The 27,271-nt window shown below is 39.1% G+C and overlaps 1 protein-coding gene and 1 long non-coding RNA gene across 2 annotated transcripts in view; one reads left to right on the forward strand and one right to left on the reverse strand.

Annotated features, from left to right (window-relative positions):
- Positions 1-23,410, reverse strand: part of LOC122653828 (CASP-like protein 5A1) — a 53,642-nt gene extending 30,232 nt beyond the window's left edge. The window contains exon 1 of the mRNA XM_043847778.1: positions 22,896-23,410. Within this exon, the coding sequence (XP_043703713.1) occupies positions 22,896-23,107 (212 nt within the window). The 5' untranslated portion in view covers positions 23,108-23,410. The remainder of the gene's footprint in view (positions 1-22,895) is intronic.
- On the forward strand, positions 553-21,621 carry LOC122653830. The gene is made up of 3 exons (XR_006331854.1): positions 553-735; positions 14,712-14,716; positions 21,496-21,621. It is a non-coding gene; the product is annotated as an uncharacterized LOC122653830 (long non-coding RNA).
- Positions 23,411-27,271: the final 3,861 nt, after the last annotated feature.

The raw sequence follows: 27,271 nt of genomic DNA on the forward strand, positions 1-27,271 counted from the left end.
AACAGAATTACACCTTATTCCTAGTCTAATTAGGAATGAAACTTACTCCTAATCAAAGTAGGAATGACTCCTAATCAAAATAGGAATGACTCCCTTACCTATTCCTATTAGGAATTCCCATTATAACTAGGAATGCCAAAATAATATAAGAAGAATAAAATTACCCCAAAAAAAGACCAGAATACCCTTTTTTTTTTTTTTAGAGAATAATTGCTTATATTAATTGATAGGTAAGCCCCTCTATTTATAATAGAGGGGAAAGTTACAAGAGACTAAAATAGGCGATGTGGGACTAAAACCCACATAGCCGACTTATACTTAATAACATAAAAAATAAACTAACCCCAGAGGAACCAGAATACCCCCACGGTATTCTGGATTACATATTCCAACACTCCCCCTCAAGCTGGATTGTACAAATAAGAGAAGAAGGAAAATCCAGCTTGCACTAAATAAAAAAGGAACTCCATAATAATGCTAACAGGAGGGATAAACAAAGAAAAGAATATCTAACACACTGTTCTCTTTTCTTTTTCCTTTTTTTCTTTTTGGAGGGGGGGGGGAAGAGGGATAAATAACACACGGTTCATGTTAAAATTACTTCACACCATGCCACAAGCTATTGCACTGAAAATCCTGCCACTTACACTTTTATGGTAAAAGCCCCAAACAGCTTCTTGCAACTAAATCTCCAATGATATGAGATACTAGATTTTTTAGGATATCTGGCCAATTGTAGAAGCCACATGAAGAACTTATGCAGAATAATTGCAATGATAATCAACCAGAAATAGGAGTCCCACTCATTTCTTCTTTCCTTCCTCATCATATTTCTCTCATTTTCCTCCATAAACAATGAAACTTTAATTTTCCCCCTCCAATTCCAAATATCAGTGTATTTGCAGTGGATGGAACTCTCTCTCATGCAGTTAGATCACCTAAATAGGCTTATTTTAATGGAAGTAAGCCTTGGGTTGGGTTATATATGTGTTGGGCCTTTAGTCCAATGGGTTTTCATTGTAATGGGCCACTTTAATGGGCCTATAATATATGGGTATAGGCTAGGAATACGAGATCACTTAGTTAAGTGTCTTTATTTCTATATTTTAATTATTATTTAGTTAGGCTGGATTTGGATTCTATAAATCCAGTCCTGTTTTGAGTCGGTTTTCTTTCTTATTTCAGTTTCCTAGTCAGTATAGGTTACCTTATTAGTTAAAGATTGGGTTAGGCCTTTCCTTTTTAATGTAAGAGCCTATTTTTGAGTTTTCTATATAAGTTTGTAAGGGACCTAGCATTGTACACGAATTTTGATGAATGAAAAGGCTATTGCTGATCTCCTTCTCCATTGGTGAAGAATCTCTTGTGTTTGATCAAGAAACACCTTATGTGCAATCAAGGTAGGTTGGTGTTTGATCCAATCAAACCACTTTGCAGTGTGAAGCCCAGGTGCTATTTTCTGTTGTTCTTAGTATTCCATCATCTCCGTCATCCATTAACAACTATATTCTTCTAGTTTCCTACAACTAGAACTCTACTTTCTAGAAGATCAAACATAAAACTTTTTTTTAGATTAAGCAAACCAGCCATCAAATCTAGCTGAAATTTTGATTGAATCTCAAGAACCCTAGTTAAAGTATATGTATATCGAGCTCCTAGGGTTAGAGTATCTCAATTAGAATATTCCTTATTCTAATCAAGATACCGAGCTCCTGGGTGTCTCACCTTATGGTTATAAATAAGGGATGGTCAGTCCTAGTCCTAGTTCTAGTTTGTTTCTAATTTTGTTTTTATTTTCTATGATTCTTAGAAGGATTAGGAATCTAAAGTTGTACCTTCAATTCATATATAAATAAAGGTTTGTGAGGGGGGACTGATCAGTTCGATCTCTCATAACATCGGTCCCCTTCTCTCTTCTCCACCCTTTCAGTCTTGGTGTTCTTGTGCTTATTCTGTTACATGGTATCAGAGCAACCGATAGTTGGTTGTTGAATCAGATTCTGGTTTGAAGATCTTCTCAAGCTTCTCTTAAAAGGGTGCAGCACCCTATGCTGCATACCGTTAAGATTAAACCCTAGATGTAGTTTTCAATTGAAAACTAGGGTTTTATTACTTACCAAGTTCGATTGGAGATAATTACTGCCTTGCTTTTGATTCATCTCAATGGATCTCATTGAAGACTGCAGATTCAGTGGATTCTTTAAACTTTTCTGGTTCTACTATACCTGCGATACCCTGTGAGGGTTCTCTACATCAAGTGTTTCTTCTCCAATCGATCTCCTACCTGCTACAGGATCTTGCGGTTGATATTTCTACTTCATCAGCAACTCTTGGTCCATCTTCTCTGCTGATATTTGAGGCTGGTAAACTCTAAATCATCCTTCTATTGGAGTTGGGCTATTAAACCCTAATTTACCCCCCGCTGCCACTGGTTTTGGGTTGTTTTTAAACCCTAAAATTGGCTCTATTTAAAAACCGATTGATACTACTGCTGCTGCTGATCCTTGAAGACTTGATCCTTGTTGAGTGTTGGGATCTCAAACTCTAAATCGATACCTGCTGATATTTTTGTGTTATTTAAACCTTATTCTGGTTCTGTTCCAGACCCGATTATTACTATTGTTGCTGATAGTACTAGTGGATTCAATCCTCTTGAAATTTGTATCTTTCAAACCCTAGATCTATTACTGCTGCTGGTGATACTTGTGATTGATCATAGAATTTATTATGGCTGCTGATCCTAAACCACCTACGGACAATGTCCAAGTTCAGATTACTACTATTAAACTCTCCAGAGTTTCAAATTCTCTCTTATGGGCCCAAGCAGTGCAAGCCTACATTTATGCCAAAGGCAAACCAAAATACATTACTGATGATCCTCCTGACCGTGATCCAAAGGATCCTGCTACAATTACAGCTTATGATAAGTGGATGCGAGAAAATTCTATCATCAAGTTATGGTTATGGAACAGTGTTGAACCTGCTATTGCATCCAATGTGATGTTTCACTCACTTTCTAAGGATGTTTGGAATGAATTGCGTGAAAGTTTTTCTCTAGAAAGGAATACCTCCCGCATGTATGATCTCTATGAGAAACTTTTTACTTTCCAACAGGGAGATAAAACCTTGAATGAATATTTTTTAGTTACAAGGGCATAGTTGAAGAACTTCAGATACTCTAACCCTAGGAGCTCGATATACATATATTTTAACAACCCTAAACTTGAAACTCGATTCAAATCTCAGCCCTTTCTGACCAATCGATTGGCGGATTTTGTGAAATCTCTATTTTGCCCTTCTATCTTAGAACCCTAATTACATATCTGAAACCAACTCTATTTTCATGAAACGATTAGGCTACTGATATTAGGATTATTTATACCTGAAATCAGCAACCTAGATTCACTTTTCAAACCCTAATTTCTGATTCTAAATTACTGCTTTACCCCTATTCCTATTGTCACTAGGAGTTGCCCATATCTACAGTTGTAACAACCTGATTTAGCTGAAACTTTCAGCATATCTTCCCCTCCATATTCTCCCTACACTCAACCTTGATTCCAGCCCCATTCAACCATCTGATTTTGTGTTATGGATAATCTCCTCAATTCTGGAATTATTTCTCTGTGAAAAGATCTTGTTTCTTGTTTGGCTATATATATATATATATATATATATACACACACACAACCAACCTGCAGGAAGAGGAACAATATTAAGAAAAGGGAAAATAGAATATTACAGCATACAAGCAAAGCACCCAAGGGAAGCAAAATTCACTAAACCAAATCCCCCCCCCCAAGCTACTATAGAGTTGGTGGTGGTACCGGTGGTTTGAAAGATGTTATTCACTGCATCTCACGTTCCTTTGCTCTAAGCCCCAGAAAAACCCTATTTTTGGTCTAAATCTTGCAAATTCTATTACTCGTATAGGCATTCATGACCAATTAATTGGTTTGTATTAAGAGTGAGCAACACATTGCACAGGAAACTTGTAACATGTTGATCTATGCAGGAAAGATACATACAATAAGGTGCCAATCTTTAAAGTCTCTTCAAAAGATAATGGATCTCAAATGGAAAACAGGAAAATGCAACCCCAGGTCACAACCTGAATACCGGCATTTGGAACTTCTAAAGGTACATACAATAAGGTGCCAATCTTTAAAGTCTCTTCTACTACTTGAAGTCTTGAGTTCTTAGGGACTGATACCAAGTTACAGTCAATGTTTGGATCACTGTTCTCAACTCTTACAACCTGAATACTGTCCTGTTGTTGAATCTGCGTTCTGCTACCACTGTTGCTAAATCTGATTGCATCCGTTTAATGTTCTGAATCCAATCCATATTCTGTTATTGATTCATAGTTTTGGAAAAGTCTGAATCCAACTAGGATTCTACCATAATTTTCAGTCGCATCATTGGATTGGTTCCAGATTCTGGTATGTTGTTTCTACCTCAGATTATAGTAATCCATAAATTTTTAACCATATCTGAGTTACTGATTGTTGTTTATTGAAATAATTTTGATTCTGGTCTTACTTATTCATTGTGGTTCTGGTTATTCTGGTTATAAACTAAGATTCTGAACCTAATCCTTCAGGAAGCGTTTGGTTGCGTAAACTCCACAGCTCTATACACCTCCAAGGGTCCAAGGATGAAGATTCAATCAACAGACATCATTCCCATTGCTCACAATGCATACTTCCTCACAAAATTCAAATATAGGCAATTTCTTGCACTTTTGAGCATACACAACCACCCCCAAAGGCAAGATCTCATTCTCAGGAAACCACGGCACTTTACAGAACTCAAATTGAGTCTAAAATGAGAAAGGTATGAGGTTTTGAACCTCCCAGGGGCAAACATATCCTTTTGGAGCATTTTCGTGACATGACGGCAATCACTATTGGTTGTCGTGGAGGTATGAATCATAACAAGTTGATCAGATGGCATTCTGGCCATTAGATCTTGATTCAAAATTTCGGATAACACCTTAGCCTTCAGATCAGAAACGAGATGTGTGACTTAGATTAATTCAAAACAGAATCTTTAAGTGCTCCATTTTGCATGTATTCAATAACCTGGAATTTTGATCCTATGTAACGCTTGTATACAATATACATTGAGCACGGCCAATGGCCAACCTGGCACCAGAATATATACCATGTGACATGTGCTCTCAACCCAATTGGAATCATTCCAATGCAAAGGCTATTAACATTCTGGAAGCAAATCGACTTTTGAAAATTCTCTCAGTCATGCACATTCCCGAGAGCATCTCATTTTGAACCTTCAATTTTTTTCTGTGTCATGAAATGGCACAGATGTTTGTTAAAAGTCCTCAACATGAGGCTCTCATTGTGCTTGGCTGCAAGCTGAGTTAGGCACCCGTCGCTGCTCAATATGCATGGCCGCATCTGTCATACTCATGAGGCTGTTGTGGCAGCATGGTTAGCTTTTGTGGCTGGCTGTGTGGCCTCCTAGTGCGTGCTGCCTTCCTTGGTCTTCATGGCCTTGTCACCTATAATGTGACCTTGCCACATCATCATATGGCCCACAACACCACATGACATGCATATTATAAATCAACCATGATCACATGCACCATGCATGCATATGCATTACCATCATCTTACATACATACCATGCATTGCCATCATTACTCCATCATATGCACATGCATCACATCAAGTCATCATGCATGCTACCATTCATGCATCTCATCACCAACCTATGCCATACCCATGGGATCATACATCAAATCATGTCATATTTACATGACCCCATGCACACCATCATTTTCATACATGCACAGGCATCACCATGCATTTTCATCATGCATAACATCATCTCTCATGCATTATAACCTCATATGGCGGTCAACCAGTATGCATCTGGATGATTCAACACTATGACAAGTTTGGAAGAGGGGTTTTTGACACTCAAGAGGTAGATTTCCATCTCCCCATAGTTCAGTTAATTTCTATATATGATTTTAGGGTTTATGTGAAGTCCTATAGGTTAATTCGTGATAGGTTATATGAGTTTGAATTGAAGAAGTAGAAATCTCATAGAAAATCTGGGAGAAATGACACAATACTGCCACTCACGAGCAAGATTTTCCCAGGAACCGGTCAATCGGTTGTTCCAGGCATAGTTCGAAATCTCGCCGAAATTTCGGAAATTTCGGCCAAGCCGAGACAAGATGCTATGTTGAAATGAAAAAATGCAAGATTTCAGAAATTTTGGTCTAAAAAATGCACCGGTTCGTCGAAATTTCGATTATTTCAGTCATTTCGGCATTTTACACCCTCAAAAATGGCCAAGCAAAACTCATAGATAAAATACAATATTTCGGCAAAATTTCGGTACCTCGAAAATTTTGGTCTGGTCGAAATGGCCTTTCGAGGCGAGATTTAATACTATGGTTCTCAGATGTATAAGGGTCGACCAACACTTCATCCGGATGACCAAAAAGGGGTGTTTTTTAGGGAATATTAATGGGAATTGTGGAATTTTGCCTACTAGGCTAGGTTCACTTATGGAAGGACCTGGTGGATATGAATTATTTATGTAGGAATCTTGAGATTCAACTGACTTGGGACGTTGGACATTTTAGTTGCCCAAAAGAGTAAAGGTGAGTGGAATTTTGTCATATCACCTAGATTTTTTATGGCATTTCATGGTTTAGAATGTTTTCATGCGTGTTTTGAATTTGATGGCATTTTCTCACGAGTTATGGTTTTAAAGAATGAAATGTATGATATCATTTAGCATGTTTGATATAGTATGAACATGATTTTATTATGGTATGACTTCTAAAGAACAATATGGACCTCATGAATGTTTAAGCCTAAGATTGAATGATTAGGAATGAAATGTACCTGAAAATTCATGGATGTCCACTCTGTCAAAGGACTTGGGGCTTCCATCAAAGGACTTGGAAGGGACAGCTTGAACTGGAAGGCAAAGAAAGCAAAGAAAACAAAAGAAATGAAATGAAGGACTTGGGGTTTAGGTACTGAATGAGGGCATGTCCATCCTGTCAAAGTACTCGGGGTGTCCATCAAAGGACTTGGAAGTGACAGGAGGTGCTGGCCAACACTGTCAAACATAGTTGTCATGGCGTCGCCATGGTGTCCTGGCGGTGGGAAGAGGTACACATACCAACGATATGGTAGATGTACATATATCGACCGATATGGAGTTCATGGCGTCGCCATGGCGCCACCATGGACGCCATACCACGATATATGTCCATATCGCCCGATATTCCTGTTTCAGTGCATAAAACTTAAGTTTTTGAAAAAAAAAAATTTAAAACCATGTAAGAGCTTAAATGCCTTTTCCTTAATGTGTATCGGAGGTGTAACTCTGCAATACACATTAACATAAAAAATATGAAAAAAACATTAGTAAATGACTTTTGAGTATTTAACTTACCCTAACTCCTACCTTGGGAGAAATAGAAATCGGCAGAGAAGAGACCGAGAGAGTTGTTAGATTTCTTGAAACCCCTCCTGACCATCGACTCTAGGGCTCTCGGCCTCCTATGGCTCCGGCAACACTCCCAGTCCCAGCTCCGGCAGGCAGAAACTTCTTCAAGCAGGTTACAGCTTACAGGTAAGTATTTGTTTATTTTTTTTTTATTTGGTTCATCACTTCATCTTCTTCTTCTCCTCCCAGTCCTCCGGAAACTCTCGCCTTCAGTTCTTCTTCTTCTCACTCACTCACGCACACACACACACGCAGTGAGCTAGTGACTCCAGCGAGAGACACAGAAAAAAATTCAGTTCAGTTCCTCTTCTCAATTCTTCGTCTTCTTCACTTCCAGCGAATCCTCTTCTCCTTTTTTTTTTATAAGTAACTTAGTGTAATATTCAGGTATTCACTTTTAATCTTCAGTTTTTTTCTTTCTTTCTTCTTCCCTTGCACACAGCCTTACAGAGTCACACACAGAGAGTCAGAGACAGAGGGAGAGAGTCGAGAGACAGAGAGGGGGGAGGGATTTATTACTTATTAGTTATTTAGTTATTACAGCCAATGTCACACAATCACAAGAGTTTTTTTTTCTTCTTTCTTTTTTATTCTTCTTGCCTTGCAGGCTTGCAGCCACACAGTCACAGAGAAGGGGCGGTTCTTTCTTTCTTCTTCCCTTGCACATAGCCACACACACACAAACTCACAGAGACAGAGGGAGAGAGTCGAGAGACAGAGATGTGGGGAGGGATTTATTAAAGTCAGAGACTCAGTAGTTTACGTCCCACGGTACCTGCTCTATTTTCTGGTTTCCTTGCACTGCAAGTACTTGCTCTGTTTTCTGGTTACCTTGCAACCAAAATACAGTACCTGTTTTACTGTCTCTTCTTTCCCCTTCTAAGTTCTAATTTCTGAAATTAGTGAACTATTTACTTAGAAATACAATCTTTAGATGGGCTGTTTATTACTAGTATTCACTGATTTCACTCAATAAGTTAATATAAATTATGTTCTTTTAAATTGTTTTTTTGTTTTCAACTTTATGATCAGCAAGACTATTGCTATTAATTATTCGATAGGCTAATCCATGGTTTCATAATTCATATACACTAATGGATATTACACTTTCATGAATTAAACCATAGTAGATTAGTAGTACACTTTCATGTTTGTTTTTTATGTTATAGGGTATATATTATAGCATACTAAATGACATTAAAAATAGAGAAAATAAAAAATAAAACATGGTCGACATAACCGCCATGGCGGGCGACATGTTGATATATCGATTAGACACCCCTCCACCAACTTGGATCGCCGTGACGATGTGACAACTATGCTGTCAAAGGACTCGAGACAGGTAGCCGTTTGATCAGCGGAGTGTCCTCATCTTATGATGCACAGGGTAGTTCATATTACTGAAAAACTGGCCTCAAGATTTAAAAGATGAACAATGTTTTCATTGAACACATTTTCAATGTTACTTTTAAATACCATGCATGACAGAATATATATGACCAGAGATATGTTATATTCCATATTCACTTATTCATGAAAGAAGCATGTCTATAGTATGATTTCTTCATGTATGCATTGTTAGAATATCAGATTCTTATAACCAGATTAGAAGAAACAGAGGAAGAATAAGAGAAAGAGGGGAAGAAGAGAACCACACAAGCTCCAAAGGTGGGAGAGAGCCTGCGGCTAGAACAGAATGTTCTACCGCAGGTCTGTCCCTCTCTATTAATAATAAACCAAAATAAAATATAGGACAATACTGCCCCTCACAACTAATTGACTTTACATAAACTTCAAGAACTAATAGAAAAGAGAATAGAAAGACTAAACTGCCCCTAGATCCTGACGGTAATACTTCAACACTTTCCCTTAAGCTGGAGCATATATATCACCCATGCTTAGCTTGTTACAACAAGAACAAAAGCTAGGGGCAAATAGTGACTTGGTAAACACATCAACTAGCTGATCAGATGAAGAAACAAATGGTGTCTCGAGTCTCGACCAAGTTCTTCAACACAGCACTGTGAACGAAATGACAATCCACTTCAATATGTTTGGTCCTCTCATGAAAGACCGGATTACTAGCAATGTAGATGGCTGCCTGATTGTCACAATACATTTTCATAAGAGTCAGTACCGGAAAACCCATCTCAAGGAGAAGCGACCAAATCCACATCAACTCAGCAGTAGTATGTGCCATAGCTCTATTCTCTGCTTCAGCACTAGACCTGCCAACCGTGGTATGTTTCTTGCTTCGCCACGTAACCAGGTTCCCGCCAACAAAAGTACAATACCCTGTGGTAGACCGACGATCACTAGCCGAACCTGCCCAACTGCATCCGAGTACGCAACTAACTCCATATGTCTATTGGGACGATAAATAAGCCCCTTTCCAGGAGCACCCTTCAAATATCTGAGAACCCGAATCGCTGCATCCCAATGAGACTTACAAGGAAACTGCATGAACTGATTGATAACACCAACAGCAAATGCTATGTCTGGCCTAGTAACAGTCAAGTAGATTAGCTTTCCAATCAAGCTTCTGTAGGAATGTGCCTCGTTAAGAGGTTCACCATCATCAATCCCAAATTTTTTTGGATCAATAGGGATATCCACTGGTTTTGCAACAAGCATACCAGTATCAGTCAAGAGATCTAAAACATACTTTCTTTAAGACAGGTAGATCTCCTTTCTACTTCTAACAACCTCAATGCCAAGAAAGTAATGAAGCTGACCCAAATCTTTGGTCTGAAAATGCTGCTATAAATAATCTTTTACATCTTTAACGCCACCCTCATCATTCCCTGACACAATGATGTCATCTACATCGACAACAAGAACAACCAATTTCTCTCCTTAACGACGAACAAACACTGAATAGTCTGAAAAACACTGAAAAAAACCATAATCAGTCACAATAGCACTAAATTTCTCAAACCATGCACAAGGGGACTATTTCAGCCCATAAATAGCCTTGTGTAACCTACACACACGTCCACCATTCTCCCCCTGAGCCACATACCCTGGAGGTTGCTCCATACAGACCTCCTCGAGTAAGTCACCATAGAGGAAGGCATTTGGAATGTCAAGCTGAAATAAAGGCCAATCAAAATTTACAGCCATAGAAATAAGAAGGTGAACTGAATTCAACAGTGCCACAGGAGAGAAAGTCTCGAAGTAGTCTACACCATAAGTTTGGGTGTATCCTTTAGCTACCAAACGAGCTTTAAGCTACTCAACAAAACCATCATAGTGATACTTAATAGTATACATCCACCTACACTTTACCAGGTCTTTACCCGGAGGTAACTCCACCAACTCCCATGTATGACGAGTCAATAAGGCATCCAATTCCCCATCCATAGCTTTCTTCCAAGTAGGGATGGTAAGGGCTTCATTGTGGGAGCGAGGAATGGTATAGGTAGATAGAGAGTGAGCAAAACTATGATAACAGGATGGAAGATGTGAGAGAGACACAAACTTATCAATGGGATAAGCAACTAAGGATTTTTTTGTACATGACCTCTTACCTTTACGAGCAGCAATTGGCAAGTCATCTGGTTCAGCTGGTAAGTCAGGAAGAGCAAGTAAGAGAGGATCCACACCAGAGGTTGAAGTCAGTGCAGGAAGAGATGGAGACGGACCAGTAGTATCTGTACGGTGCTGTCCAATATGCCTCTTACGCTAATACACCTGTGGTGGAAGATTAGATAGAGGAACAACTACAGGGATGGGAGGAAGGACAGACACAGTCAAAGGATCATCCGACACGGCGGGCTGATCAGAGAAGTAGGAGGTACCTTTAAAGAAGGTGACATCAGCACTAACAAACTGTCGCTGAGTAATAGGGTCATAACACCGGTATCCCTTCTGAGTACGGGAATAACCCAGAAAAACACACTTAGTAGACCTAAGATCTAACTTATCACCTAGTTGATAGAGATTATGAACAAAACAGACACAGCCAAAAACAAGAGGTGGTAAGTTAAAAATCGGGAAGTTCGGAAATAAAACAGAGAAGGAAGACTTATCGGCAAGCACAGAAGAAGGCATTCGGTTAATTAAGAAACAATCCGTAAGAATTGCATCACACAAAAAATGTTTAGGCACTTGCATATGAAGCATCATAGCACGGGCGACCTCAAGTAAATATCTATTTTTCCGTTCCACTACCCCATTTTGTTGAGGGGTATAGGAACAACTGGTTTGGTGAATCATGCCATTATCATCACAAAAAGAAGAAATTTCATTTTGAACCAATTCCAAGGCATTATCAAAACGAAACACTTGAATAGAAGATTTAAATTGGGTCTTTATTTCATTGCAAAAATTGCGAAATACATGTAAAAATTCAGAATGATCCTTTAAAAGATATAACCATGTAAGTCTAGAATGATCATCCACAAATGTGACAGAATACGGAAAACCATATCTATTACTTGCATGACAAGGACCTCATACATCTGAATGCACCAAAGAAAATAAAGAACTACTATGGGGCACAGTACGAGATGGATAAGAAGCACAATAATGTTTACCCAACTCGCACCCCTCATACTCTAACCTGCCTAAAGACTGAAATTGCGGAAACAGAATTTTTAACCTAGACAAGGACAAATGTCCTAACCTACAATGCCATTGGAATGGCAACTCTCCACCAACAGTAGTTGAGGCAGCAGAAGCACATGGATCAGCATTATAAAGATAATATAGGCCATCATTCTCACACACTCCACCAATCGTCTTCCTCGTGTGAAGATCCTAAACAAGATACTGAGAAGGAAAAAATGTAACTGAGTAATTCAAATTTTTAGGGAGTTGACTAACTGAAAGAAGGCTTAAGGGAAATTGAGGTACATGTAATACAGAAGAAAGAGAAAGGTTAGAATTAAGGCAAACAGTACCATGCCCAGTAACAGGAGTAGAAGATCCATTGGCAAGGATAACAGGGGGAGTATGAGAATTAGATGAAATGGAACTGAAAATAACAGTCCTGAGAGCGGAAGCCCTGGAATCAATAATCTAGGGTGTAGAAGTGGTGGAAAGAAAAGCAAGTGTACCTGCATGAGCCAGTGTGGCAGCGAAAGTAGATGCCCCAGTAGTGAAAGTGGATGACTCCAGACTTTATGCGGCGCATGAACTGATGAACCTCATCACGAAGGGTGGTGGAGGAATCTGCCACGGCTGAACCTGATTTAGTATCACTGGGTGCAACCATGTATGCACCATCTTCAGGAGCTGCATGATTGGCCAAGTGTTGAGCCCACTCTGGTTTGCCATGCTTGGACCAGCAGATCTCAATAGTGTGATTTGATTTCCCACAATAAGAACACTGTCGGGCAGCTTTGTCAATATGCTGCCCACCTAAGCCACGACCACCAGCACCACATCCTCCCCCTGAATTACGGCTTCTGCCACGGCCTCTACTGGTAGTGAAAACTGAGTTTATCTTGGGAGTGGTGTCTGGTTTGGAACTAGGAGAGGCAATGCGCTGCAACCTAGAGTAAGTATCATTAAGTGTGGGGACTGATTCACCAACCAGTAAGTGACCCTTCACAGCCTTCAAATTTGGACTCAACACAACCAAAATTTTTGAAAGAACTCATTCCGTTGAGCCTTCAATTTTTCAATGAGGGGTTGTCGGGCTGAAACACATTCAGCTGTTCAACAATTCCCTTAAAAGCACTGTAGTACTCCTGAAGTGACTTGACATCATGTTGGAATTGGAACAGCTTCTCATAAAGATCATAAATCCGGGTCAAATTTTTCTCTTGAGAATATGTCTCCTTCAAGTCATCCCACATTCCCTTCGTAGTCGTGTGAAACATGACATTGGCAGCAATATCAAGTTCCATGCTGTTTCATAAACAAATCAAAATAATTGCATTCTCCTTCACTAGGCACTATAATCCTTTGACTCTGGAGCCGGAGGAGTAGAGGTAATATAGCTAAGTTTGTCCTTAGCCATAATATAGACATGGACAGCTTGTGCCCAAAGAAGATTATTGGAACTCCCCTTGAGTTTAATGGATGTAATCTGCACATTAACAGTATCTGTGGTATTCTTCGTATCAGCCATGGTAAGAGTATTGTTTCAAGAACCGATAAAGGCAATAGTAATGGTTCTTGAGTATGGGAACAAGAAACAGCAACACACACTGACCACAGCAGTATAAGAGTCTTCAATAATGGGCAGAAGATACAACCCAACAGCAGCCAGAAAAAAAAAAAATCGAAGGAATAGCTCAAGAGGAGATCGAACTCTGATTTTGGAGAAAATATCACCCACTTCAATTATGCAGCAAAGGCAGGTAATTTGATGTGCAAAACATTGCAATTAATAACCAAGAACCACAGCACCAGAGTCTTCAATCAGCATAGCCTCAACACAGCCACACGGAGGAGATCAATTGCTTCAGGGTTTTTGCCTAGGATCGATATTTGCAGTCCTTGGCTGTAGGCAGTACAATCTTCAACTTAGCAAGCATCAGTAGTATTGGTAGGGTTAAAAACACTCCATTAATAATGGAAGGAGTGATTTTAATTCATGGTAAAAGCAGCAATAGGTGGCTGCACACCACAAGGAAAAATCATGAAAGGAAGATCAGCAGGAAAAAATCGTGGAAGGGACCTAATCTGATTATAAAAGCTCTGATACCATGTTAGAATATCAGATTCTTATAACCAGATTAGAAGAAACAGAAGAAGAAGAAGAGAACCATGCAAGTTCCAAAGGTGGGAGAGAGCCTGCGGCTAGAACAGAATGTTCTACCACAGGTCTGTCCCTCTCTATTAATAATAAACCAAAATAAAATTTAGGACAATACTGCCCCTCACAGCTAATTGACTTTACATAAACTTCAAGAACTAATAGAAAAGAGAATAGAAAGACTAAACTGCCCCTAGATCTTGACGGTAATACTTCAACATGCATGATTTGCTTTATTGGTGTGACTTTATTCTTCTCATTGATCCAGTTGAGCTCACCCCACCGTTTATGATTCTTTACAGAGCCTGATCATGTACAGTGTCGATGAGCTGAGTGCAAATTTGGAGGTAGAGGGAATTTTATAGCACCCTCTAAGTAGAAGATCAGGTGATAGAGGCAGTACAAACTTTCTTTTTTGTGATTTTGACAAACATGTAATTGAGGAGATATTGTGGAAGTAATACAATGATACAGAGATTTCGAACATGTAAAGTTATGTAAGGAGATGTAACAGGAATTACTTTGGGAATGTAAATTTGGTGTAAATAGGAAGAATGGAATGGAATATAATCACTTCGATCCTGTAAAAACAAAAAGAGCCACCCAGTGCACAAGGCTCCCGCTACTACAGGATCTGGGAGGGGCAAATGTACGCAGCCTTACCCCCTATTTCGCAGGAGAGGCTGTTTCCAAGTTTTGAACCCGTAACCAATAGGTTGCAATAGCGCAACTTAACCATTGTAGTATGTATGTGTGAGGCAAGAAACCAGTCGTTATCACACAGCAGCCCATGAGGGCCAACGTCATACCTTTTACCAGGGTTTGGGGCTTGACATAAGCTCTCCTCTATAAACTCTTTGCTTAGTAAGTCATCGACTTGCCGTTTTAGCTCTATATGCTATGCAGGGCTGAGACGGTAAGTTGAGAGATTTGGTAACAATAAACCGGGTACCAAATCAATGGCATTCCTTTTACTCCATAAGGCCGAAATAGATGAGCTAGACGGATGCCTATACCAACACCTGGATATAGTGGTTGAAAGAAGGTGAATTTGTAGTTGCTCTATCGAATGTTGCTACAAATGGTGATGATTCTGTCGATTCATCTTCTGCTGATGTTGGGGAACACACTAAACCAGGTACCAAATCGATGGCATACTGAATATCTTGCATGGGAGGTAACTCATCTGGCAACTCATCAGGTAGACACGTACTAAATCAGAAAAATCATAAATCAGCTCTGTGATAGGATTTGTGAGCTTGCAAGAGCTAAAATCATTCTGGTGTCGTGGCTGGACTGAATGAATTCCTTTTATGGTATGACCAACATCTTCTTTTCAGAATCAGTGCTCTTATGATTGGTCCTTAATGACTGGCACTTGCGGATCTCAGCTGGTACATTAACACGATGAAAGACGGGATGCTGTCCCAAAAACTTGAATACACATTGGTTCTTCTTACCCCCAACCATAACATCATTATCACACATCCATGGTCTGCTGAGTAAGACATTAGTAAGCCTCGCAGGGATCATATCACACCATATTTCTCATATCAATGAAGCTTTAGAGGCACAGAAAACAATGCTGATTTACCTCCAAACTGTTGTCCTTCAGAAGTGAAACCTTATACGGTTGTGGGTGCTTCTCAGTTTTCAGATTTGCCTTCTCCACATAAACCTTTGAAGTAACATTGACACAGTTGCCGCCATCAACTATCACCTGTATAGTATGGTCTCCTGAATGCATATGGCTGTAGAAGATGCAATTACATCACCAATCTTCCCCCTTGGTTTCAGCCACCAAGATACGAGTAACCACAGGAATACCATAAGACCCATCATCAATCTCATCGGTCTCATCATAGTCATCCGCATTAAAGTCCCCATCTTCAAGTGGGTATGGTTATAGGTCAGGATCATTATCATCAGAAGTCTCTTCAATTTCATCAACCGCATTTATTTTCTGACAATTTGGACAAGATTTAGCACAAAGTGTCCAATTTCTAGACAATGATAATATTGCACCTTATCGCCACTGATCATAGGTGCCTTCCCCTTGCCATAACGTGTAGGAATGTGCGCATGTAGGGGCTGCAATAGTGGGTTTAGGTGCTGGAAAATTCTTGCTCTCCCCAGCTTGATATCCAAACCTTCTTCCTACAGGTGCTACTAACTCCTCTGCTCAGAGGGCTTTCTCAAAACAATTCCGTACATTGACCACATCTCTACAACCAATGGCCTGTTGATATCAGTCTGTAATCCCAACCTGAACTGAGATAGTAATAATATACCGTTCTCTCTAATCCAATACGAGTTCTCTCTAATCCAATACGAGAAGAGATAGAGAGAGAGAGTCAAACTGCTCCGTGTACTCTGCAACTAATAAACTCCCTTGTTGAAGAGAATTGAACTTGTCCTGTAACCGACTCTGAAAGTTGGTGGCAAATATTTGTCACTCAATTCTTGCTTCGTTTCTACCCATGTAACGGGTGCTCTACCACGGTCTTCAAGGCCATTCTCATGGGTTCACTACTCGTGTGCTGAATCAACTAGCTTAGTTCGAGTTAGTTTCATCTCCCTTGTCTCAGATAGCTCAAACCAACAAAAATTATTGTCCTGAGCTGCCAACCAATCATAAAACATTTAGGGGTCATGCTTACCAGTGTACTCCTTGAGCTCAAGCTTGACCTTGTCAGTTGAGTATAGGTTGATCAGCATTAAAATAGCTCCATACATGCCCTTCGTAGTCAGTTGCACTGTAGACCCCCTACCTATGAACCTCCGATTAGGAACATGAGCTGTAGAATGTGTTGGATTCTCTGTCTCATCCTCAGGTAGAATGTGAGTATCATGTGAGGATGTAGTAATCCGAGTTTCCATTGATAACAATCTTTCCTCAATGCTCCTTTGATTGCCAATCATCCTCTCATTTAACTGTTTCAACATCTCCATTATTGTAGCCATCAGATCAGGTGGATCTGGAAGCCTTGATGGATGATTCTTTGCCATGCTTTGATACCACTTAGTGTAGTACTCGATTGAAGACTCAAAATAATAGTCAAATAATAAGATCTTAACTCAGAAAAATCCAGATTTAAGGAGAAAACAAATTGCAGCAAATCAGGTGGCTAAAAGGTAATAAAACTGAGGTCGTGTTTACTAAAGGGAAAGGGGAAGACCTGCTGAAAATCTGGGCCTAATTGGATGGTCAGATCAACAGATATGGTGAGTCCTAGTAGCAATAGGACAAGGGGTATTATGGTCAGAAATCAGAATCTAAGAATAGCAATAAGTAATCGATTATATACTGATAACAGGTCTGAAATATGTGATGAACAGAACCAGAAATCAAGGCATAAATCAGTAGCATAGGTTCAAGATTCAATCTCAATGAATCTGGTCAGAAAACAGTACTAGATTAAACACACGGACAGACCAGGGAGAAATTAAATAATTAAGGATCCGCAGGTCAGATTGACCTGCAACTTGGATTGAGTTCCCTTTTGATGGACAGAAGACTCGATCAAAAGATGAGGGGTTCTAATGGTCTGATTAGGCTTGGTAGAATTCATGCAAAAAACATGTAGCATATGATCTTCTAGAAACAGAGATTCTAGTTGCAGGAATTTTCAGATTAAAACTTACTTGTTAATGGCAATTAGATTAGAATAGGAACCAGCAAAATCATAGAACATCAGTAGGTCAGGAGTACGAGCACTAGAACAATCCACCCAGTCTTCACACCACAAGATGTCAATTAGATCAAACATCAATTCCTTCCTTGATCACACACAAGGTCTCTTCAATGGAGAAGAATCGCAGCAGCAAATGGTTTTTTTTTTTTTTTAATTCGTATGGTGAGGTAAACAGACTCCCACACAGTCATCTATAAATCCAAAAACAGAGTTTGAGTTGGATTGGGAAATCCCCAACTGACTCCTTATTAAAACACAATCACCTTAAAAGTCTAATTCTAGCCTACATAGACTTTAAAGTGATGTGGACCCAAATAAATAAAACAAAAACTTAAATTGACCCAACATAACTTAAATTGAACCAAGGATTGAACCATGACTCAAATTGGAGTGTGGTTTAAGTAAAGAAACAAAACAGCAAAACAGAAACAAGATTAGGCCACGGCTTTGCCTTCTTCCTACGGATGTAGGTCTTCAAATCTGTATCACCGATATGATGGATCCTTAGGTCTTCTTCTCAGCCCAAGGGTATCGCCAAACAGTACCCTCACAACATAGCAGCCACAACAGACCAGCAGCGGGATGAATCGATTCAAATAAATCCTCAACAACAGGTTTGAAACCAAGACTTTCAACAGCAGAGAGATTGACTTAGATCGCAGACCATCAAACTTTCAAGAGCTTCTTGCACAAACCAAAAAAAAAATTCCTGCCCAGCGAAACGTGAACCAGAACCAACAGGCAACATCCATGCAATAAACCATGGCACAGAAAACAGCAGAAACCCTAGTTTTTCTCCTTTTTCCAACTAGGGTTACCTTTTTTTCTTCATCTTCATAGCTCTGATACCATGTGACAAAAGCTGATCTCAACAATCAGGATCTGTGAAGAAGAACAAGAGAACCGAGAGAGAGAGAGAGATGATAGGAGAAAACGAAAACAATGGACCATGATAGGATTCAGTATTTTGTAGTCATGGTCTCCCAGTACTTATAACATAAAGCAATTGACTCTTAACTGGAAACCTACTAAGAGTATAAGTCTAATTACAAGGAAAATTAATAACTAAAGAAAGGAAACTACAACTACTCATAGCCGTTAATTACAAATAAACACAGACACTCCTACTCATGGTAACAATGACAAACACCCTCACAGTAGCAGCCTTTAATAGTTTCAAAAATGGCAATTCCACAATGTTGGATCTTGGCACTAGGGAGTCAAGCAGTTCTCTAACTACCTGAGCAGATGTTGAGATGGAGAGGTAGGATAAAGTGGAAGCAAGATAGATAAAATTACAAAAGACATCTGCCAAAGATCTATAAAATTAAAAATGATATTGAAAAAGACACAAAAACAGGATTTCTTTAGTATGTATAAGTTGGTGAAAATGCTATTGTAGGATGCTTATGATTAAGTACCAAAGCATACCCCAAAATTGTTTTGGTCTTGATTCATTCAAAAATGAGGAAGGAGTGGATGATCAAGTTGTTGCCCAAAGAATCAAAGCAGAGTTGACATAGTAGAGTAATAGCTTTTGGAGTATTGTTTGATTGGCTCATCCCATTAAACTAACCAAGATATTTATGAGCAGCTATAAGACGAACAATGTTTTATTCAGATCATTCCCATACGGTTTGCACCTCTTAGCTCCTGGGGTCAAAGCATTTAATCCCTGCTCCCAATCAAAAGAAAAAGGCTTTATGGGCTGAATGTTGGGAAGTAAACAAACGACATATGTCATATACATGAAATTAATGTATCTTATATTAGAATATTGAAATGAATGAATGACGATAGGAAGCATGTGATTAAAATCAATACATTAGAAGGAACTTGATAGTAGCACCAACAAGTTTGACAGTCATTTGAAATGATTTGGTTATAAGGTGCAGTTAGATTGAGCAAATTAGAGGTGCTAAATAGGCAAGAAGGCGCCCAAAATCGACCAGGGTTGAAGAGATGAGGGTATGAGAGTTATGAGGGACATAGACTTTGGCATGAAGAGTACGAATGTAAAACAGTACTCATGTTGCAGAACCAAGTGGTTGGGACAAAACCAAGTGCGTGGAGTGGTTAAGTCTACCAAACTTCCAATCTTGTTCTCTGTACTTGCTCCATTTTAATCAAAGCAAAGCACTTTCTCTAAGTTCATTTATGTTATCCATTCTTTCTCAATGATATAACAGATTTCAGGAGAGAATGTAATGTTCAAATTTCAAAACAAATATTTACAGCACAAGCATACTAAACATATAATACGATGTATTCTCAATTATAACTAGATCTCTCATGCAGCTTACCATACTAAACATATAGTGCAGTTCGTAACCACAAGCATCACAACAGTAAGCTGATCCAAGAAGTCACACCACTCACCATCAGCCAAATGCTATAAGTGCAAGATATTATAAACAACCTTGGTCCATACTATGTCAAAGGATTAACAACATGAAGAAATATGCTGAATCCGTACACATCTCCTTTTACTATGTTCTCATGCTATTAAAGTGTGGGTGATGGTTTTTGGATGTTTAGAAGGCACTGGATTTGGATGTAATACGATGTACTCATTAAAAGATCTTCTTTACTCTAAAAATCACTCATTTAACTATATATCAAGATGAATTTGGTCTGTGATTCCAGGTGCAGTCACTTGGAGCCAATGAAGGAAAAAGGATGAGGAAAAAAAACAGAATGTTAAGGAATCATGCTGGACCAACACATAAACCACCTTCAAGGTTTCTCAAATGAAATTCATTCTTTCTTCCATATCCAAATAATTCAGAGATTATAGTGCACTTCCAGGATTAAAACAAAATGCAATAACCTTTAAGCTTTGATGACATTGCTTTAGTATTTGACCTCTTACTTCTAGATATTAGTAAAACTTTACTTATAAAAAAAATGAGTTATAATATAAGTTCAAAACTTTCACTTTAGATTTAGATGGATATCAGAAACATAAATGATTGACTATGCCATCATGGTGAAATTTTGAAGCTTATTTACTAAGTCATCCACAGAACCCATGATTGCACCATCCAAACATGATTCAAGCAAGTTAAGAGCAAATCTCAGATAAGGCATATGTTTTTTTTTTTTGCCCCTAATGAATTTCCAATAAAGTAAAGTCTCAAAGGAGGATTTATATTTTGGGATTTGTTTTATGCTTCTAGCACAAAACATCTTAGACTTAAGTTTGTTTGCCATATCAAAATTATTCAATCTGCAAAATTTGAATCATGGTGGCTTTAGGAGTATTTTTATTTTTGAGCCCTTCACTCATTACTAAAGCAAAAGACTTCTTAGACATCAATAGTCGATTAGAAATTTCTAATAAAAAATTTATATAACAAAACTGACTCGGTTTCCTAGTTCAAGTCATAACTAGAAGAAAAAAAGACAATGGAGCCTATGCACAAATATTCCATATAAAGTAGCAGATAGAAAATATGAAGAAGCTGTCGAAATACAAACAAAATAAATGCTTAACTACAGATAACATATCTATAACATGTCCTCCATACAAATCACGGGCAATACCCCTCAGCAGTAGTATAATATGACACCATGATGAAGAAAATCAAGCCAGAGAACAATAACCCAGCAATAGAACAAAAACAGAACCGAGCCACCAACCAACAGCTGCTTTCATCAGCACTAACCAAAAGTAGACCTCAGACACTAATCCCAAATTCACAACTTAGTTAACAAGAAAAACATGCCTATGTTTTGGAGCTACAACTCAAACTCCTGCTACCGAAAGAACTCTCTTAAATAGATAAAATAATTCAAGAAAGAATCCCATTAAAAAGGCAAAAGTTCATCAGGACGAGCTGTCCTAATAAACTTATGGCTTACCAATTTTTAGCCATGTGGCGGGATGAGATGACAATTCTGACAATTGGATAAAGAGGTGCAGGGTTGGATCAGCCACATGTCAAATTTTAAACCCTTTTCAATCAAATACCCTCTTGTGTATTGGCATGCATCGTGTATTTTTTCATCCGTCTGTGTACGTCCATGAACCTTCTTGGTAGTCCCTAGATTTTCAGAGCTTTATCTTGCCACTTGATAAACATGGTTTTGGCAAAAAAATCAGTATATAGGCTGAGGACCTTCTGGTCTACCAGTCCACAAAATTGGGCCCCATCTGATCTGCCATGTGCAGAAACTCGGGTTGTCCTGACAAGCTTAACAGGATGGCCCTTCCTACGTAACTTAGCCCTAATAAAATTATAAAATCAAACTTACTATAAATAGTCATTTTTTTAGAAAATTATATGTTGTAAATACAAAATTTATAATAGACTTAAGTTCAGTATTAAAAAAATTAGTAAAAAAAAATTTTGAAAGTTAGTACACATTCAAATTTATTATACATAGTAAAAGGTCGTACCCAGTGCACAAGACTCCCGCATTTAGCAGGGTAAGCTAACAAAAAATAACATAGAAAGAAACACCTGGTTAAATACACTAAAAAAAGACCTTAATCCAAGAAGTCCCCAAGTAGATCTCATGGGCAAGGAATGTGTTGTTCTACCTGATTTCTTGATCATAAGATAGACTGTAAGAGATGTCCTGCATCACCACAGTGCGAGAGTATATAATTTTAGAACCCAACCACGGGATGAGAACCATGTCGTCAAGCCCAACTGACTATTGTCATGCATCTGGGTTAAACCCGTATTAAATTTTGTACACAAAAGCTTTCTAGTAGGGCATTGACTTGCATACTCTCTTTCTACAATGCCAGGGAAGAAAGATTGATTCAATTCCCAACTGCACGATGACCTCGATGCAATTAACTTTTTGGACTGCTTCCTTCAATGCTAGGATCTAATATTGGACTTCTTATTTTCACAGTAATTAATAAACAGCATCGACCAAATGCAGGGAAATTCCAGAGATGCTGGTCCCTATCCCACGTTCAGAGGAATTATGAATTATAAAGAGAACGAGTAAACAGGAACCAAGGAGTTCGTTACCAGAAAGCTGTGACAGTGGTGAAATCACTGGTGGAAGCCATGACACAAACTGCTGCAACTGCGAACAAAAACTGGCACAACCGTAAGACGAGACCACCAGCCGTGCCAGGCATTCCTTGGATATCCTTCATCCTTGGTCTGGGTGCATTGTTTGCGGCGTCAGTAAGAGGAGGAGCTTCTATAGGATGCACAGAAGGATGGCTCGCATTCATTGCTTCAGCAAACTTCAACTGTTATATCCCGGTAACGCCCATGGAGCCAGATAGACAGTAATGTGCAACCAGAATGCTTATTCCAAGAGGAAAAATCGAACTCCTTATCTGCTCAAGGCCTTAAATACATTGGTTCTCAGAATATCCAACTCCAGATCCTGATTACCGAAAATGACTCAGGCATTTTAGTTAAAGGCACTGAGTTTCCAGTGCTGCGTATAACCACCGAATTCTCCACGAACCAGGAGAATCTCGATTACAACTGCTTTACGAAAGGGGGAAACAAAATATCCAACAGCGTACCTTAACCCACTAGTTCTACTTAGAAGAGGGACTGAGGGAGACAACGGCAACTTCCTCCAAAATCCTACACAGACGAGGAAACGAATCGGTAACGAACCCCTGATTCAGAAAAAAAACAAAGAACCGTCCACGTCCACCCAGATGAGAAATTAAACACTTTCGATTCACCAACTTATAAATAAATTATACCAGAACTCCGAATCAGAACCACAGCAACCGATCAAATTCTAGGGCAAAGAACGCAATCTCGATCTAGGTTTGTGATTCTTTTACAAAAAATAAATAAAAGAAATCAGACTTCTGGCTTCCGATTTGAAGCTGGTCTTCTTTCTTCGATCAACCACCACTCCAGACACTGGAGAGGTCGATGGATGAAAAGAGAAGAAAAAGAAGGAGAACAGAAGCGAGTGGGGGCCAGAAGAGAGAGAGAGCCGTAAAGAAACGGTCGACGAGCGCGCGAGCTTCAGCCAACACGACAGTTGTCAGTAGGTGGCGTAGTGGATATCAGCTACAGCAAAGTGAAGGGGATATCCACGTGGTGTATTTTGATGCAGTCTTGAATCTTGACTTCCAAATGGTTGACTGCCCATGTAAGGGTTGAGAGACATCGGAAGGTATTCCAAATTCCAATGGTTCCATCATTCATCAACCGGATCAACGGTAGGCACCGACTTGTTGCGGATCCACCTTATAAATGCTAAATTGCGGATTGCCAACCAGAGTGCATTGTGACGTCAAAGACTATTATCGATTTAAATATTATACGAAACCCATCGGGTGTCGGGTGGAGGATGGAGCGTGGAGCGTTCCAGCACTACGGTGTCAATCGGTACGGTTTCAGTTTCGGTAGGTTCGTATTAGAACCATCGGGATCGTCTCTAGGGAGTCCAATGCCCAGGGGGTATTTAGCGGTTGAGCTGTGATGCACACATCTCTATGCATGCCTAGGGATGTGTGTGGCATAGCCCAACGGCTAACAGCACCTTGGGCGTGCTGGGCTCCCCGAAGACTAGCTAAATTCAATTAGTTTGGTATAAAATACAATCTCTCTCCAATTAGTTATTAGTATAGGGAAAAAGATCAAAGTCAGGGCTTCTAGAGTCTGCACGCACACGTTAGCCAATGGGAACCCACGTGTACGCATTGGATGGGATGTTTCGTCTTTCTATGGGGAGAAAATTCACACGCTTCTATGTGTCAACGTAGAAGTCATATAGGCCACGTGACCAGGTAGCGTTTTTTGTTCTTAATTAAAATTGAATAATTTTCTTAACCTCAAATTGAAACCAAATCAAATTAGACCTGATTTAATATAATTTCTATTTAAAAATTTGTTAGGTTTGATTTTTGCACTTTATTTCAATGAAATAGAAATTTCAAAATAGCTGAGGAATTGTTTCAATTTTGGAATTGAAATTGATTTCATTCTTGCCCTGTAATGATCACATAGTTAATTTGATGGGTAAAGCAATAATTTCATGTTTAAAATAAAATACCACCCTTCTTTAGTCTCACCATTGTAATGCCCACCATCACCTCCTTCTTAACACCAGCCCTGCCACCACCACCCTCTCCCAAGAAAATATAGAGAATTTATTCTCAAAAATTGAACTACCAAAGGCATTTCTTATTCTTGAAATTTTTCAAATTGATGCAATCAAAATAATTTAAATATTTTGACCAAAAATGTATTTGTTGACTATTTTATGAAATCAAATCCAAAATGAAATTGGAAATCATACCAAATCTGGCGTTAGTTTCGGTTTTATTCAATTCCTTTAATTGAGTTCAAATCTTTTTTTCTTTTTCGGTGCAAGAAACCCCTAAACCCGTGTGGGGAAAGGGGTGTTTTATTCATCATAACGTGCAGCACCCATGGAAACAAATGGAATTGAAAGAAAACTACAACCTCATGATCATGATTCACGATACAGTACGCAATGTCATTATACCTTTTGTTTTGTTAAAACAAAAATCTTGTGCCTTTCAATTCTTTTTACATAACTCAACATAAAAACCCATAGGGAAAGAGAATGCCATTTGATCGCGCAGCACACGCCACTCTTGTGCCCTAACACAATGGTGTGTGAAATGATCGTTGCACCCCCTAGAACCCCATAAATGATCAAGGGTGTTGTGGTCTTTTCATGCACCCCTGTGTCAGGTTGCAAGGGCGACGTGTTTGACACGCTCGAGATGCATTCTTTCTCCCAAATCCATATTAGGTAATTTCACACTACTCAATAAGGACACTTGATTGTAGGGTTTTTAGTATGATTTAAATTTGTTTTGGGTTATATTTGGGAGGTTACACTTCAGTCAATTACAAAGTTTGATTTGTTGCAAAATGGACATCTTTTTTTTTTTAAATTAAAACAACCCAAATGGAATGAATTTCATTCTCTAGAAACAAAATTAAACCAGATTTTAACAATCAGGATTTCGGTTCCAACTCTAAATTAACATTGATATACTAGTTTATGTGCTAACTTCTTACTAATAAGTAATAAATATGGGAGAGGGATCACTGCTACAACGTCAGAGAGCAATTTTCCACCAATGAGAGGGTGAGGAATCGAATCATCATATAGACAGCGGATTTTAATAATGAGAAGAAAAAAAAATGTGGGATCAATGGGGAAAATGGTTCAAATTCTCGTACAAGAACCATTTTTGTATGCCAAATCTCGGAGAGATGAAATCTACTCATTCTCTTAGATTCCATCTGTGTGGGATACGAGAACCTGATCCAGTCTCATCAGTGGGTGGGATGTGAGAGGGTATGCCGAGGAATTTTCCCAATAAACATATACATGGTTCCATACAACAGTTAAAAACACAACAAACAAAAATACTTACGTATGGGTCCATTTTAGTAGGCACGACCTGTATCTTTACCCAAAAAACATAAAAAAAGACTTGCATGCCTGTATGGTCCCCTAGTACGACGTGGTACGTCTACCTTGCTTTGCATCCTTTTCTATTGTAAAGCATTAGTTCTACCAAAAAAAATATGGTAAAGCATCACTGATGGATGCACAACAATTCAGTAGTGTCCATCTCATTGGAATTATCCCAACCACTCATTCTCTTAAAATGGCGATATATATTGTTTTGACTTTCTTTATGGTCCACTCGCAATTTACCAATTTGAGAACAATTTGGAAAGAATTTAATTTAGGATTAAATTATGGGGTAAAATAGCTCTAATCACTTGTACGGAACACTAATTTACTTAGTCTTTTATTTATCTTTTTTTTGGTAAACAGGGATATTACTGATGGGGGGGGGGAGTACAACCAGTAGCTTCGCTCACACAGAGATCGTGAAGCCATCGAATGGAATTCGGCCAATCTGTCACACACGCAAGAGATAGGGCCTTCCTAGCCAGGGCATCTGAGATAACATTCATAACCCTTAGAACAAATGAAAATAAAACAGAGGAGAAAGAAGATAAAAGCCTGTGAACATCAGCAATTAGGTCCTCCACCTCCACCATTGGTGCTTTTCTACCGTCGATAAACGACATTGCATCCTTAATATCAGTCTCAACAAGGATATTCACAATACCCAACTCCAAAGATGCAATCAGGGCACTGCGAATTACAAGAACCTCCCCTTGGATAATGGATCCAAAGCGCTGAGGGATGGACAGCGCCTTGCATTGTGCTCCAGAATGATCTCGAAAAATCACGCCTAATCCACCCTTTGCTTTATCTTTTGGCAGCGCTGCATCACAATTCACTTTGACCACTCCCACTGGCGGGGGTTCCCAATGGTGACAAGTCTGGGGAGTACCATCAGCCACGAATGGAGTTTGCAAACTCGGCTTCAGTGTTGCCGTTGCGAATTCTAGGTAAG

This window comes from Telopea speciosissima, chromosome 3 (assembly GCF_018873765.1).
Source record: "Telopea speciosissima isolate NSW1024214 ecotype Mountain lineage chromosome 3, Tspe_v1, whole genome shotgun sequence".
Lineage (NCBI taxonomy): Eukaryota > Viridiplantae > Streptophyta > Magnoliopsida > Proteales > Proteaceae > Telopea > Telopea speciosissima.